This window comes from Lagenorhynchus albirostris, chromosome 7 (genome assembly GCF_949774975.1).
Source record: "Lagenorhynchus albirostris chromosome 7, mLagAlb1.1, whole genome shotgun sequence".
Taxonomy (NCBI): domain Eukaryota; kingdom Metazoa; phylum Chordata; class Mammalia; order Artiodactyla; family Delphinidae; genus Lagenorhynchus; species Lagenorhynchus albirostris.
In genome coordinates this window covers 10,343,201-10,359,595 of record NC_083101.1, presented here as the reverse complement: position 1 = coordinate 10,359,595, position 16,395 = coordinate 10,343,201, and the positions used below count along the sequence as shown (strand labels likewise).

The following is a 16,395-nucleotide window of genomic DNA, read 5'->3' as shown; positions in this document are numbered from 1 at the left end:
AAGGTTCTTCATCTACTGAAATAAGATTGTTCTTTTATTAGGTTTAATCAGAAGTAGTGGAGCATTCTGAACTTGAGTATTTTTAACACAGGTTTACAATAATGTTTAATCTTTCTATTTGTATTTTTTAAGCAGTGTAAATAGATTTCTCAATTGGTTTTGCATTATTTTGTTCCAGGTGTCAAAGTACAATAGTATTTTTCCTGGCAGTGAGCTGTATTTGGGCAATAAGCTGTATTTGCAGTTGAATGAGTGCTACAGAGGAGATGTGTGTTTTCCTGCAAATATATTTTATTGCTCTGAATATGTGGCTAATGTGCCAGAAGAAAACATATTTGGCCAGTATAACTTTCTATGGTTAAAAGTCTCTGTTTGAGTGTTTTTAATCCCTGAAGGACTAAAATATTAGAGAGATGTTAGGGACACGTAAAATTTGCTAAAAAATCAAGGTGAAAACTAGTTGAAATGACTTGTCCTAATGATCTGTGTTTTCTCGATGGAGACTAAGGTGAACAGTAGGAAACTGATGAAAAGGAGCTTGTGTTATTGTGACCAAAGTGGGAAATTTATGTTTTTAGTGGTATTATTGATTGAAATTACTCTTTCCTTGGCTTCTTTCTTGTGAGTAGAGAGATTTTGTTAGCTTAGTGTTTGGCTTTTTTCCATCATCACTGCTCTTTCCCTGAGGACGTTTGTTAACCCTTTACTCCCCACTGGTTATACAGGTGCAGCAGCAGAGAACATGTTAGGCAGTTTACTGTGCCTGCCAGGTTCAGGGTCAGTGCTTCTTGACCCCTGCACTGGTTCTACCATATCAGAGACAACAAGCGAAGCTTGGAGTGTAGAGGTATTGCCAAGTGACTCAGGTTAGTATGCTGTCATTGTTTGCTTTTTGATTTGCACAGAAGTTTTAAATGTAAGGTATCCTAACTTCTATATTATGTACATTTTGTCAGATATACATTTGACAAGTATGAGGCCATCACATTGCTAAGAATTTCAAATGGAAAATTAGTTTAGGGTATTTTCTGTCCATCAAGAAAAAATCCATGTTGGATGGCATAGGCTAAGATGGCAGGTGCTTTCTGACTCTGTTCAGTTATCTTGGAAGCAATCGTTAGTAACTCATCAGGATTCTATGTGGGACATTGAGTTCAGTATCTCCCACTAACTTATCACAACCACTCTGAGTGGTTGGATGCCTGGTAAGCATGTTTAGATTTGGAGAACTTGACCCAAAGATACCTAATGTATTTTTGAAATGCATTGACATTGAGGCTCTGGAATCCTGAGAATTATTTTGTGCAAGATTATTATAAACATATATAAAGTATTTTGTACTTTCTCTTATGTATTGCATTTCTGCTTTTTTTCTGATTATGAATATAAATCCTTGTCTTCAACTAAATGTCAACTACCAGAATGCAAATATAAGTAACTATATATCTGAACTACCTTCTTTTTGATCGCTTGGCTGAAGAATAATGAAGCAATCTTGATATGTGTTTTTTAATGTTACCACATTCAGACATGCTAACCTTTACATAAGGAGACAGTAGGATTAGCTCAGTATTGAACATCCATAGGAGTTATTTTTTAGAAAGTGGTTGATTTAATGCTAAGCTGTTCTGTATTCTCTTGTTTAGTTTACTTGTTAACCAATAGAATACTGTATGAGATTAGTGATCTGGAAGCAGAGTTTTCATCTGCGCACAGTGAACTGGCCTGTATTAGGATGAAAATCACAACCTAGACCTCTTTAACACTTGATCTAACTAACTTTGCTAACTGGCCCAGACTTAAAAGTCTGTTTACACTGATTTCATTCATGCCCTTGGTAGCTTTCTTCATCTGGGTTGCAAAAGTTGAAACTGTGATGTGCTAGTAGAATCACTAATGTGATACCTCACTTTTTCTGTTTAGAGGCCCCAGATCTAAAGCAGGAGGAGCGACTGCAAGAACTGGAGAGCTGTTCAGGACTGGGTAGCACATCTGATGATACGGATGTCAGGGAGGTCAGTTCCCGCCCCAGCACACCAGGCCTCAGTGTTGTGTCGGGTATGTCTGGCTTGTTTTAAGGAATAAGGATTTGAAGGTGTGTTCCCACCTCCCCATTTATAAAGTTGATAGCAAAGAGATGTATTTTATTTAAGATCTGAGTAATTTCCAGTAAACTTATTACTGTGGGACCTGACATCTATGAGAAGTTAATGTGTGCCGTTATAGAGCCTGTCAAAGTAGTTGACAAATGGTCTGTGTGTGTTCCCTCTATAACTCTATCTGTTCTTGTAACCTCTGCTACTGTATTTAGACATCACATGATAATTCTGATTATGTTGTACAAATCAAGGTAAATATATTTAAGCAATTGTACAATAAAGGATATAATACCAAACAACTCACATGTAAAGAACTGAGATACAAAAAATGTGAGAATGTATACATTTCTCCAAACTTCATATACTTTTTGTGTGGTTATTTTGTTCTTGCTGTTTATTTTTTACCATTTCTTTTTAAAGGCATAAGTGCAACCTCTGAGGATATTCCCAATAAGATTGAAGACCTGAGATCTGAGTGCAGCTCTGATTTTGGGGGTAAAGATTCTGTCACTAGTCCAGACATGGATGAAGTAACTCATGGTAAGAAGGGGAAATGAGAATGAGTTTTAGAAATGATCACATCCATGGCTGAAACTGGCAGCCTTTGACACATTGCTGGTGATAGTATCAACTGTTGCAGCACTTCAGGGTGTAGTTTGGCAATATGTGTGTAAGGCCTTAAAATAAGGTTCACATGCTAAATTTGGTTCAGTTAGCCCACTTCAGGAATCAGTCATAAGGAAACAGTTCATGTATGGAGAAAGTCTTATGCACAAAGATGTTCTTCATAATATTTATATTGGCAGAAAATTAGAACCAACCTAAGAACTGAAAAATAGAATGGCTAAGTGAATTTTGATGTAACCACTTATTTGAACTTATACAGCTATTTTTAAAATGCTTTAAAGAATATGAAATAATTTGGAGAAATACCTAGAACATAATACCACTTGGAAATTTTATTTTTAAAGAATTTTATATATAAGATAATAAAATGTTAAAAAACCTATCCTAAAGAAAGCACTGGGAAGAAATACCAGAGTGCTAGTAAGTAGTGGTTTTATATATTGGGCACTGGGTTTGAAGTACTTTTTTTGTTTTGTTTCATTTTTTACATTTTTGTGTATTCTAAACCAAAGTTTTTTATCCTCCACACTATGGACATTTTGGACCAGGTAATTCTTTGTTGTGGGGGCCTGTCCTGTGCATTGTAGGATGTTTAGCAGCCTCTCTGGTCTCTGTCAGAAGCACACCATCACCCTCCCTCTCGTGCAGTGATGAAAACTAAAAATGTCCCCAGACATTGCCAAATGATCCCTTAGGGGGCAAAATAGCCCCAGCTGAGAACCACTGTTCTAAACCAGCCGTTTTCAAGTGTAGTGTCCATGGACCACTGAGGGCCCTTAAGACATTTCTGGGGGCTGGGGAGGTATGAGGTCAAAACTGGTTTCATGGTAATAAAAGGTTATTGTCCCTTCTACCATATTGACGTTGCAAAGGTGGGTAAATTTGCTGAGACCGTAGCATGAAGCAAGGCAATGGCACCAGACCAGACTAGCAGTCACTGTATTCTTCTCTCACAGTTTAAAAAAAAAAAACAAACTTTGCTTATGAATGTCTTTGATGAAGCGGTAAAAATTATTTAATGCTATATCTCAACCCTTGAGTACACATCTATCTAATATTGTGAAGGAATAGGAAGTACCCCTAACGCATTTCTGCTGCATTCTGAAATACGATGAAGTGTCTCAAGGAAAAGCACTTATCTGATTGAGTTGAGAGCTAACTAAGTAGCTGCCTTTTTTTCTTGTTTGTTTTTCATGAAATACCATTTTTACTTGAAAGAATGACAAACTGTAGTTATTCATACTTGGATATTTGGCAGGCATTTCTTGAAAATTAACTAAATGAGCCTGTCATTTCAAGGAAAACAACTGACAGGACAGAGTTTGATGCCAATGATAAAATCCAAGCTTACAGATAAAAATTAGAATTTTGGAAAACTCGTGTCTACCTCCACGAGCTTGACAACTTCCTGCTAGTTAAAAACTTTTCTGGTGAGATGGGTGGTGATATCAAGAATTTCATTTTTTTTGATATTATATGATGAAATGTGTCAACATTTGGAAGATCTGCATATCTAATTGAACCAGTATTTTCCAGATGATCAATGTATGATGTTACAAAATCACGCTTGGGTAAAAGATCCATTCAAAGTGCAAGACAGACCAATTGAATTTTAATGTAACAGAGTACATTAGAGTGATTTGGTTTCAGATTCCAAATGGTAGCTAATCTTTAAAAAACTTAGCAAGATTTGGTAGAGTATGAAACAATAATATCCACAGTTTTCTCAAAAGGCTGTTAAAATATTGTCTCTTTTCTACCTGCATATCTTTGTGAGATCAGCTTTTCTTTATATATACTTTAACCAAAACAACATGTGCAACAGATTGAAAGCAGAAGCAGGTATGAGAATCTAGCTGTGTTCTATAAAGTTATACATTGAAGGAACTTGCAAAAATGTAGAAGTATCACTCTTCTGGTTTATTATTTTGGAAAATATAATTATTTTTCATTTAAAAGGGTTATTTGTGTTACCATTTAATAAGTATATTTAAATGAATTAACATAAAATTTTAATATAAAATTTATTAAAAGTTTAAAATTTTTATTTATATATTCTTTTCAGTTTTAATTTCTAATATGGTAATTATCATTAGATATAACCAACATAAGTAAGCTTTTAGGGTCAACAAATTTTAAGAATGTAAAAGTGTCCTAAGACCAAAATTTTGAGAACTGATATTCTAAGCTATCTTTCATAATGATACACTATTTCTAATTTTTTTAAATGAAGGTAATTATAAGACACAGAACAAAAGGAAAATCAAATGGCAAAATAGTACTATTATTCATTATCAAAAAAGAGCTCAGACTCAAAAAGTTTAGAGGAACGGTTTCTTTTATATATTTATAAGTTTTAGTCTCTGCATATTTTAATATCTCTGATTTTGGTTGTTTATAGACATATGCTTAGAGGAGTCATCTTTTACTCTGTAGTTTTAAAATATTGTACTTTAGAAGTTCAAGTTTGTTTTGTAGTATAATGTAGTATTACTCATTTTTTAAATAAATTTATTTATTAATTAATTTATTGGCTGCGTTGGGTCTTCGTTGCTGCGCTAGGGCTTTCTCTAGTTGCGGCGAGCAGGGGCTACTCTTCGATGCGGTGTGCGGGCTTCTCGTTACGGTAGCTTCTCTTGTTGCGGAACACAGGCTCTAGGCGCGCAGGCTTCAGTACTTGTGGCACGCGGGCTCAGTAGTTGTGGCGCATGGGCTTAGTTGCTCCACAGCGTGTGGGATCTTCCCGGACCAGGGCTCGAACCCTTGTCCCCTGCATTGGTAGGGGGATGCTTAACCACTGCACCACCAGGGAAGTCCCGTATTACTCATTTTTGTTATGAGTTATCTTATAAATTGTCTTTTGCTGAGAGCAATATTAGAATTTCAAATTTTACAACTTTTTATTTATACTCCTTCTGTAGGTAGTATTGCCCCTAGTTTTATAGGTGGAGGGAAGGTGAGATTCAGGGAACTTGTGACATTCTGAAAATTTTGATGATTTACATCTTCTGGCTCTGCTCTTTGCATTAACCATAGTACAGTTTGGCCATTAGAAGTAATAGGCAGTGGATGCTAGACTACTTAAATGTAATTAAAATCCATGTAAATATGTAGACAAAAACATAAAATGAATTTGAGGTAAGCAGAATATGCTATTTATTAGATCATGTTTTTTCTGATATGCCCCTCAAGTTGTAATTGGTCAAAAAGGAAGACTGTGGAAGAGAACCTTTTTCACAGTGTTGTAACTCCTACTGAGTCATGAGTTCTGACTTGGTCACACAGTTTGCCCATCTCTTTTAGGTGCCCACCAGCTGACCTCTCCTCCTTCTCAGTCAGAGTCTCTCCTTGCCATGTTTGATCCACTGTCTTCACATGAAGGTAAAGTAGTCAAATGAACTTTTTGACTCTTGTTTTATCATGGACAGAAGAACAAAACCAAAACCCTTTGTTCATGCCTTTGTTGGACTTTGTTGTGTCTCAGCTGCAGACTTTTTTTCTGTGTTCCAGGGGCTTCTGCTGTAGTAAGGCCAAAGGTTCACTATGCCAGGCCATCGCATCCACCACCAGATCCCCCAATCCTGGAAGGAGCTGCAGGAGGAAACGAGGCCAGGTTGCCAAACTTCAGTTCCCATGTCTTAACTCCAGCTGAGTTGGAGGCATTTAAGCAAAGGCATTCTTACCCTGAGAGATTAGTTCGCAGCAGGAGCTCTGATATAGTGTCTTCTGTCCGGCGACCTATGAGTGACCCCAGCTGGAACCGACGTCCAGGGAATGAAGAGCGAGAACTCCCCCAAGCCGCAGCCATTGGTGCTACTTCTTTGGTGGCTGCACCTCATTCATCATCTTCATCCCCGAGTAAGGACTCCTCAAGAGGAGAGGTATGGGACGCAGGCCTTGTAGAAGAACTTGCTAATTATGGTCAGCTTTAGTGTTCCATCTGCCTAGTTCTCTTGATACCTGAAATTAGTGTGGAATATATAAATCTACGATGAAGGGTGGACAGTAGTCATGATTAAAGGTGATTTGTCAATCCTATATGTCCACGACCGTAACCCATAAAAAGCCTTTACTCTGGTTTTGTAATAATGTATCTTGCATTTTTATAATACTTTTAACTTTCCTCCAAGCAATTTTGTATCTCATTTAAACCTCACAGTTTCCTTCAGAAATGGTTAGAGGAAGTACTTTTTTTCTTTTTTTTCCAGTGCGTTATTATTTTTAATTTTGAAACAATCACAGAGTTACTAAAAAGTTGGAAGTAGATACAAAGAACCTCCCCCACAACCATGTGAGAGTAAGTTGCCAACCTAATGCTCCAATGCTCCATCACCTATGAATACTTTAGTGTAAGTTTCCTACAAGCAAGCACCTTCCCCTACACATCATAGTACAACCATCAACATCAGGAAATTAAAATGCATACATTAATAATAATGTATCAGCGTTTCCCTGGTGGCACAGTGGTTGAGAGTCCGCCTGCCGCTGCAGGGGACACGGGTTTGTGCCCCGGTTCAGGAGGATTCCACATGCTGTGGAGCGGCTGGGGCTGTGAGCCATGGCCGCTGAGCCTGCGTGTCCGGAGCCTGTGCTCCGCAGCAGGAGGGGCCGCAGCAGTGAGAGGCCTGCGTACCGCAAAAAAAAATTAAATTAAAAAAAAAAGTATCAATATATTAATGATAATTTTCATACCCCATTCATGTGTCTCCTGTTGTCCCAGTAACATTCTTTATAATGAAAGGATCACATTCAAAATCACATCTTGTATTTAGTTGTTATGTCTTTTTAGGCTTTTTTTCTTTCTTTTTGGCTGCGTTGGGTCTTCGTTGTCGCGCGAAGGCTTTCTCTAGTTGCAGCGAGTGGGGGCTTCTCTTTGTTGTGGAGCACGGTCTCTAGGCGCACAGGCTTCAGTAGTTGTGGCATGCGGCCTCAGTAGTTGTGGCTCGCGGGCCCTAGAGCGCAGGCTCGGTAGTTGTGGCTCATGGGTTTAGTTGCTCCGTGACATGTGGGATCTTCTTGGACCAGGGCTCGAACCCATGTCTCCTGCATTGGCAGGCGGATTCTTAACCACTGCACCACCAGGGAAGTCCCTTTAGTCTCTTTCAGTCTAGGACATTTCCTCAGCTTCTCCTTGACTTTCACGACCTTTATACTCTTTTTAAAAAATTAATTAATTTATTTTTGGCTGCATTGGGTCTTCGTTGCTGTGCGCGGGCTTTCTCTAGTTGTAGTGAGTGGGGGCTACTCTTCATTGTGGTGCACAGGCTTCTCGTTGTGGTGGCTTCTCTTGTCGCGGAGCACGGGTCTAGGCGCGCAGGCTTCAGTAGTTGCAGCATGCAGGCTCAGTCGTTGTGGTGCACGGGCTTAGTTGCTCTGCGGCATGTGGGATCTTCCCGGACCAGGGCTCGAACCTGTGTCCCCTGCATTGGTAGGCGGATTTTTAACCACTGCGCCACCAGGGAAGTCCCTATGCTCTTGAAAGTTACAGGCGTTATTTTCTAGAATGTCCCTCAATTTGGATCTGCTTGATATTTTCTCATGATTAGATTCAGGTTATTCATCTTAGGCAGGAATATCACTAAAGTGACACTGTGTTCATTTCACTGCATGCTACCAGGTAGCACACAATTTAAATTTGTCCCACTACTCTGGTGTTCACTTGGATCATTTGATGAAGGTGTTGTCTGCCAGGCTTCACTACTGTAAGTTACTCTTTTCCCCTTTGTAATTAATAAGTATTTCTGGGAGGAGAGAGGCCGTTGAAAATATGTAAATATCCTGTTCTTTCTCAAATTTTAAATTTATCCACTTATTAATCATATCTATGGTCTCATGATTTTCTATTTTTAGTCAATGCGTTTGTTACGGCCATTTATTTTGAAGCCCAGTTGTCCCTGATTTGGCCAATGGTCACCCCTTCAAGCTGGCTCCTGTGTTCTTTTGACATTTGGGTATCTTTCTTTGAGTATCTCTCTGCTTTCTGGAACAAAACGTTATAAGCTTGTATTGTATTGTGTCTGCTTTAGTCCTGGAATCAGCCATTTCTCCAAGGAGCCCTTGTTCCTTTTAGTAGAAAATGGTTTTTAGAAATCAGGATCTGGCTATTAGGTGTGCTCTTTGTTGTAGGGGTGTAGCTGCTCCCAAGACCTCTCAGTTGACAGAGCTAGGGAGAGAGTGTGTGTGTGTGTGTACATGCACATTAACATGTGTATTTATTTCTATATCTTTCTTTTTATATGTATAGAACCATTTCCAGTCTAAAAACAATAGAATTCGTTTCATCTTCCTTCCATTCCATATTTGCAGTTCCCTTGTCCAGCAGTGAGAAAACTGCTTTCATTATTCTTCATGTATGTACTCATTTGATCAGTCCCCCTGTATGTAATCAATATCCCATCCCCACCACTAAACCCTCCCTGGATGCCGTTCCTCTGCTTAGGTTCTGATATCCCATTCACATGGATGCCCTTAGAGAAGGTATTTTTAGTTCCAGTTTTGTAGATGAAAAAAACAGAAATAAAATGATTTATCTAAAGTCACATGATAGGTTAGTACAGGAATTACGGTTCTGCCTTTTGACATGTGTCTTAATAATAACTCATTATAATTGGTGATCAAAACATGAACTTTGAAGTTGGTCAGATCTACGTTTGAGTCCTGGCTGTGCCCCATATGGTCTGTATAACTTTGGGAAGATGAGGAGATAACCTTCTTTAGCCTCATATTTCTCATCTATAAAAAGGGCTTAATAACAGTATTTATCTCTTAAGGCTACTGTGAAGTTTAAATGAGATAATATATGTCCTCACATTCAGTGTTTGGCACACAGTATATACATAGTTTTATTATTAATATTACTGCTACCATCTCTACTACCCCTCTAGATTTTATGTGCATTGCATTTATTCATCCCATATGAGTATTGATTGAGTGCCTACTCTATGCTAGACTCTGTATTAAGCTTTTGGTTTACTGACAGTAATGAGATAGTGCCCACCCTCAAGTGATCCATCATAGTCTGGTGCTTGAAAGGTATACATCCCTGTTCCAGAAGTTGCCTGTACAACAATAAGAACAGTTTTGCTTTGAAGAAAAACTAGTGGTTTTTGTATTTCACAGACTAACTAAAATCCTTTTCATAGTAATTTATCCTGCTGTCCAACTCCAAATAAAGCATCAAACTTTTTCTACAGACTGAAGAACGCAAAGATAGCGATGATGAGAAATCAGACAGGAACAGACCTTGGTGGAGAAAGCGTTTTGTTTCTGCCATGCCCAAAGGTAATTTTATAAAATATCAGAATGTGATATCAGCAACGAGAAGTAAAGCCCCAAAATCTCTTTCAGAGAGCCAAAATCTGACCTCCTCCGTGAGGCCTGTGGGGCCTCAGTTTCTTGCTGTTTTGAGGGTATGGAAAATGATCTCACTCAGGTGAATGCCAAGGTACAGCTTTGGAAGTGACAGTTCCTGTTCTTTGCAGGAAGTGGCAGCGGTTTCATAAATGAAAGGCAGGCAGGTCACGGTTGTTTAAATATCATATACCATTGAAGTTAAATATACAGGACTTTTGACATACGTATTGCTAATAATTATTTCAGGAAAAAGGGATGCTTTTAGTAAACAAACATTGAAAATCTATCCTTTACATTCCTGGAATAAACTTAAGCTTCTTATGTTTATGTTCATTGAGAATGATAATACCCTGAATATTAGTGTTTATTCTGGAATGCAGTTGTGTAGAATTGTTTGCTTTTCTTGTGAATAGCCTGACATCATACCAGTAGGTATTGAAATTTGAGTTGGCAAAAGCATCTCTTCCAGGAAGGAGAGATCATGCAGGATTAGAGGGAAGGGCTTCTTCCAAAGGCCTCTTCTCGGCTCTGTGATGCTCAGGAGCCGCGGAGCACCGCTTTCACGCCAGACTCAGCCCACTTTAGGAGGAGAGACTGAGGCTCAGAGCTTTGAATGTGTCGTGTTTTGAGCAGAGGTTAAGAGGCAGTGGTTTTGATTCAGTCCCAAGAGATTCCTGTTAAATCATTCTTCCTGTGGCAGATGACCCCAAAGCAGATTCTGGAAGCTTCTTTAAGCACCTTCAATGCTATTTTAAGAATGATTATCAGTTGACACTCGGGATTTCTTAGCTTTTAAACTTTTCACCTTCCTTCCACTTAGAAATGTTGGCACACCAGTTAACTCCAGAATGACTGCTGTCTTCCGAGTAGTGCAGTATGTTATATGTCACACTACTGACTTTATTTAATTTCCAGCTCCTATACCATTTAGAAAGAAAGAAAAACAAGAAAAAGACAAAGATGATCTGGGGCCTGACAGATTCTCAACACTCACAGGTTTGTAGACCCATGGACTTCCTGGCTCCTTCATTCCCAGAGCACATATTTCATAACACTTTTTCTTGGGTGCCATAAGCGTTGCCTTCTTAGAAGAGTGTGTCTGTGTGTGTACAGTGGGGAGTATGTTCTTCATAGCTCTGTGGTTTCCAGTTGGCGGCCACAGTGAATCTCAGTGCGCTCTTCCTGCAGACCGCCACCACCATCATCATCCTCATTACCATAACTTCCGTGTATGATGAGGCCCCTGATCCTGAGCCTCTAGGCCTACCCTAGAACCCGACATTTTAGTGGGATGATGACACACAGTGCCTTTCAGGAAAGTGTGGTGATGGTTTTAGTGCTATGCATGCCATATCTTTGGATCATTGACTGAATAGTTTTCTTCAACGTTGATTGTAGAATTCTAAATTTACTTCCATCTGTAGTTCTTGATTATTCAGGATCATTGTGAAATTCTATTTTACCTAATGATTTCCTTTTTTCGTGATAAGTGTTCAAACAATATCGTAAATTTATAAACTTTACCAATTTTTTACAGCTTGAATCATTTTAACATTGCTATCTGACCCAAGGAAAATACAACTAGGGGTTGGGTTCTTACCTCATTCAGCATTTGTATTTTTGCAGCTTCTTTTTGGCATATTATGAATGATCACCCTGAAAGGAAAAAGTATGAGAGGTAGTGTTGATGACCCAACCTTGAGTTTGATAGCTGTATACTGTCTCCAGTGACTGAAGAACGTCTAGAGGGAAATTAATTTCTCACCTCTCTTTTTCTTGTCTTGATTTTAAATTATGTTATCCTACTAAGGTAAAATGAAGACTTTTATTTAAAAATGGGATAGGTTTCAAAAGAACATCCTCCTCAAAGAGCTCAGTGTAGTACAGGTAGAATCCCATTTCAGTGCATAGTTATTGTCATGTCTAGTTCTAAAATAAATGTAGACGTTTCCATGTCCTAGTGTACATCCCTGTTTATTGGATGAGGTGACTTGCCTGGAATAAAGGGTTTTAAACAGCAGGAGCTGTGCTTTGAGGCCAGGTTCCCTGCTGAAAGCAGTCAAACCTATCTCATTCAGTCAACAAATGCTTGTTGAACATCTGACTCATGCCAGGCACTGTGCTAAGTGTGGTAGGTGTTCAGTCAAATCACACATGACTCTTGTTCTTTAGGGACTTACAGCCTTATCGAGAAGCAGTGGAAAGGCATCCTTTCGGCAAGATTTTTATGTTTTCTTACCATGCTCCTGGCTTTAGAACACCACCACCATTCACAGAGTAGAATGCTCTTAATAAAATCTCAGGTTTTCAAAATGTTGAATTAATAACTTTAGAGAAGTTATAAATTATTTTTTTACTCGTGTCTTTAGGCAATACATTTTTCTTAGTCCTTGGTGCCTAAACTGTAAGCTAGGTAGAGTAAGTTTTTTTCCATAAAATATTTCATTTTGTTTGTGTTTGATTCAAGCAGTTTAGCTTCCCTACTGGTGCAGAAATTTCTACCCACTCCTAATTAATGACCCAAAGAAAAGTATCATTAAGTCAATTTTTTTAAATGTTATGAGAGGGAATTTCTTAACAGTCTGTCCGTAATCTCGCCGCCTTAATTTTCTTTTTTCCATGTTCTCTCCCAATCTTTCCTTATCTATACATGGCTTTTCATGATGAAATCAGAGTGTGTATGTAACTTTGTATTCTTTTACCACATGTTATTTCATAAACCCTGTCCCAATTTCTGCTTGACATAGTTGGTTTTTTAATAATTTTTATTGGCTCTGAGATCATCTGTCATTATTTTATTGCGGTGTGAACATTCTCTTGCTTTTCGATATTTAAATTGTATCCATTTTTTTTACTATGAAAATACTGCTCACAGCTTTGTATATATAGCATTTTTTGTCTATTTTAATTGTCCTCAGATAAAAATTTTAAGAACGGTGTTACAGAAATAAAAGTTATAAGCAACGTTATTGCTTTCACTATGTTTAACCAGTTTTTAGAGCCCTCAACAGCACTCAAAACCAACAGCAAAAAAAAGATTTTGTAATGATAAAGGTTTTATCAGTTTACATTTTGAAGAAGATCAGATTTTATTAGGACTCTATTATCATGCATTCAAACATCATTGTAGCAGAAAGATTATATTATTTTGGAAATCGTTTCTCCCTACAGTTTACCACAATTTTACGGAGACATGAACACTAAATATTTTTTTCATGGAAACAAAAGAAGAGCCTATGAGCATACTACTTAACCTCCTTCTGCCTTGATTTCTTCTTCTTAAAAATGGGGGTGATAGTAGTACCTCCATGTAGGGTTGTTGCGATGATTAATTGAGATCATTCATATAAGGTGTTTAGCACAGTTCCTGGCACGTGGTACATGCTCAATAAATGTTAGCTGCTGTTAATATTAGCTGCTATTAACACGTACACATATATAAATTCTAGTGATTTTTATCTGTTTTAAGACTTTTTAACAAATGGGATTCTACCAGAATGTAGACATTACCTGCTTGGCCTAGATCTGTCTCAGGAGTTTGCATTTCACTATGGAACTGTATTTTGTCCCATAGATCTGTAGCACTTCTTTGCTTTGTTAACTGTTAATTAGTGACTCTGCCATCTGACTCCAAGAAAACATTTTGATGTGCTGATTTTGCTGACCGGATAGTGGGCCAGTCAGTAACCAGTGCTGCACCTATGATCATGATAAGCTTTTTCTCTGTGCACCCCAGGTACAATTCCAGCACTCCCCAACAGTGTCTAGATTCTCTAGGAGTGCCTCTGACACCATTGCACGCACAGAAGTGCTCTAAATCCAGCAGCTGTACTGTCATAGTGAGATTTAGTAAGATAGAATGTGAATATCTGAAGTTTCCAAATGTGGTGTAGTGAGAGAAATTCATGAAGGAAGAGTGGAGGAAGACATTTTAAAAGTATTATTTAAAAGGCTTTAATTTGAATTTGGAGTACTTTTCTTCCTTCAGCATAGAGATGTCTGAATAAATGAAGTCTACATATAAAAGTGCAGTGTTGGAAGTTCTGGTAGCATGAATTGATAATAACAGTGATTTGAGTGTAAACACTTTAGAAACCCATCATCCATTCAGTCTGCACTGAACTTTTTGACACTGTCATGCAGAATTCTGACAATGATGAGAAAGTGGAGTAATCCTCCCAATTTCGTGCTTTGGCAAGGCTCTCAGACCTAGAAATGGGATGAGTAGGCAGCTGCATGGTGCCTCTTATAACATTGAGATATGTGCTCTTTTTAAGTCTTACCTCCTAATCCGCCTTTGGGATTATGCTACTGGTGTCGTACTAACATCAGAGTGGGTGAAAACCAAGGGGAGCTAATTCTCTCCCTCTCCTTTCCCCTTCAGATGACCCGAGCCCTAGACTCAGTGCACAAACTCAGGTTGCTGAGGATATTCTGGACAAATACAGGAATGCCATTAAACGAACCAGTCCCAGTGAAGGAGCACTGGCAAACTACGAAAGTGCAGGTGATAATCATGATAAAGAATGGAATAGTAACCTTCGTATCACAGTGATAAAGGTGGTCCGAATTAAAAGTAACCTTGTAATAACTACTTTTGAACAGTTATCAGAAAAATATGGTACAATTCCCAAGATAAATTAGAGTATCTCTGGAAGAATCTCTGATAAACTGATAACGTGAGTTGACTCGGGGTGGGGGGGGGACTCATAGGGAGCTTGAGAGGAGAACTTCCTACATTTTTTTTTAACTTATATTTATTTTGGTTGTGCCGGGTCTTAGTCGCGGCACAAGGGATCTTTGTTGCAGCAGGTGGACTTCTTAGATGCGGCATACGGTCTCTTAGTTGCAGCATGCGGGATCTAGTTCCCCAACCAGGGATCGAATCTGGCCTCCCGGAGTCCTACGCACGGGACGACCAGGGAAGTCCCATCCTACACCTTTTTTTTTGTTTTTGAAAAGTTTTAAAATAACAAAGAAGTTGAAGGAATAGTACAGTGAAGGTCTATATTCCATCTACCTAGACTTATCAATTGTTGACATTTTGCCACATTTTCTATATTTTTTTTTTCCTGAGGCATTTGAAACTATCTCCTAAGAATAAAGATATTTTTTCTATGTAGGCACAGTATCTTTATTACACTAAGGAACTTTTATTTCTTTTGATTTTATACATGCATGTATTAACTAAATTGATTCATTAAAAACATAAAAACAACTGTGGGAACCACAGGTCTGTCCTGGCTGCATTTGTGAGTTCGTTCCCAGCTCATTCTCAGGCAGTGGGAGCAGCCCTGGTAATGAGGACCGGAGACCTCAGTGCAGCCTGGCCAAGGGGTTCACAGCCAGCTGTTTTCTGACTGGGCAGGATTCCATGTCTGTAAAATGAGGGTGTCATGTGAAATGATTTTTTTTTTTTTTTTTTTGCGGTACGCGGGCCTCTCACTGTTGTGGCCTCTCCCGTTGCGGAGCACAGCCTCCGGACGTGCAGGCTTAGCGGCCACGGCTCACGGGCCCAGCCGCTCCGCGACATGTGGGATCCTCCTGGACCGGGGCACGAACCCGTGTCCCCCGCATCGGCAGGCAGACTCTCAACCACTGCGCCACCAGGGAAGCCCTGAAATGATTTTTGAGGCCCCTTTTAGTTCTGTGGTTCCGTGATCGTGATTACAGAGTATTATCCTTATTAAGTTAATAAAGACTTTCATTGTTTTAGATTAGGATTCAGATAAGAAGTAAAACTATTTTCAACAACTGCTCTCTTGATATATTATCATTGCTATCAATAATTTAGTTAAGTGTTTGAAGTTCCTTTTTTCCTTTTTCTTTCAAAGAACTCTTGTTGGAAGGCGCAAGTTAATTTATTGTTGAGTTGTTCTGAATACCTACCAGTGCCAGAATGTTCCAGATTAACCTGCTTATCCTTTTGGGGGGCTGGGTTTTGTTTAGAAGTTATGGGTGACGGTGAAAGTGCGCACGATTCGCCTCGTGACGAAACCCTGCAAAACATCTCAGCTGATGATCTCCCAGATTCCGCGAGCCAAGCCGCCCACCCTCAGGATTCAGCTTTCTCTTACAGGTATTTCTTTTATAGGATTTAGGACCTTTGGGTTTGAACTTTTCATCACCATTGCAGTCACTTCAAGTCAGGTGTTTCATTGAGTCACTTAATAAGTGTGTAAAGCAGAGAGATAAGAATGAAATACTATTCACTGAGAAGACTTTGCTTCCCTTGTGGATGTCATACATCAAAGGCTTTAATTCAGGGATTGAAAACAAAAACAAGGAAACCTCATATGCTCACAGGGGCCACATA

The 16,395-nt window shown here is 38.8% G+C and overlaps 1 protein-coding gene across 3 annotated transcripts in view; it reads left to right on the top strand.

Moving 5' to 3' along the window:
- GAPVD1 (GTPase activating protein and VPS9 domains 1) overlaps positions 1 to 16,395 on the top strand; it is a 69,422-nt gene that overhangs the window by 42,320 nt on the left and 10,707 nt on the right. Inside the window, exons 11-19 of one of the 3 annotated variants that reach the window (XM_060154361.1) lie at positions 726 to 866; positions 1,924 to 2,058; positions 2,520 to 2,639; positions 6,030 to 6,107; positions 6,237 to 6,607; positions 9,920 to 10,007; positions 10,995 to 11,075; positions 14,464 to 14,586; positions 16,029 to 16,158. In XM_060154361.1, the coding sequence (XP_060010344.1) occupies positions 726 to 866; positions 1,924 to 2,058; positions 2,520 to 2,639; positions 6,030 to 6,107; positions 6,237 to 6,607; positions 9,920 to 10,007; positions 10,995 to 11,075; positions 14,464 to 14,586; positions 16,029 to 16,158 (1,267 nt within the window). Of the gene's footprint in view, positions 1 to 725; positions 867 to 1,923; positions 2,059 to 2,519; positions 2,640 to 6,029; positions 6,108 to 6,236; positions 6,608 to 9,919; positions 10,008 to 10,994; positions 11,076 to 14,463; positions 14,587 to 16,028; positions 16,159 to 16,395 lie in introns of those variants that run through there. The other 2 variants (XM_060154362.1, XR_009541493.1) reach the window with 2 other exon arrangements.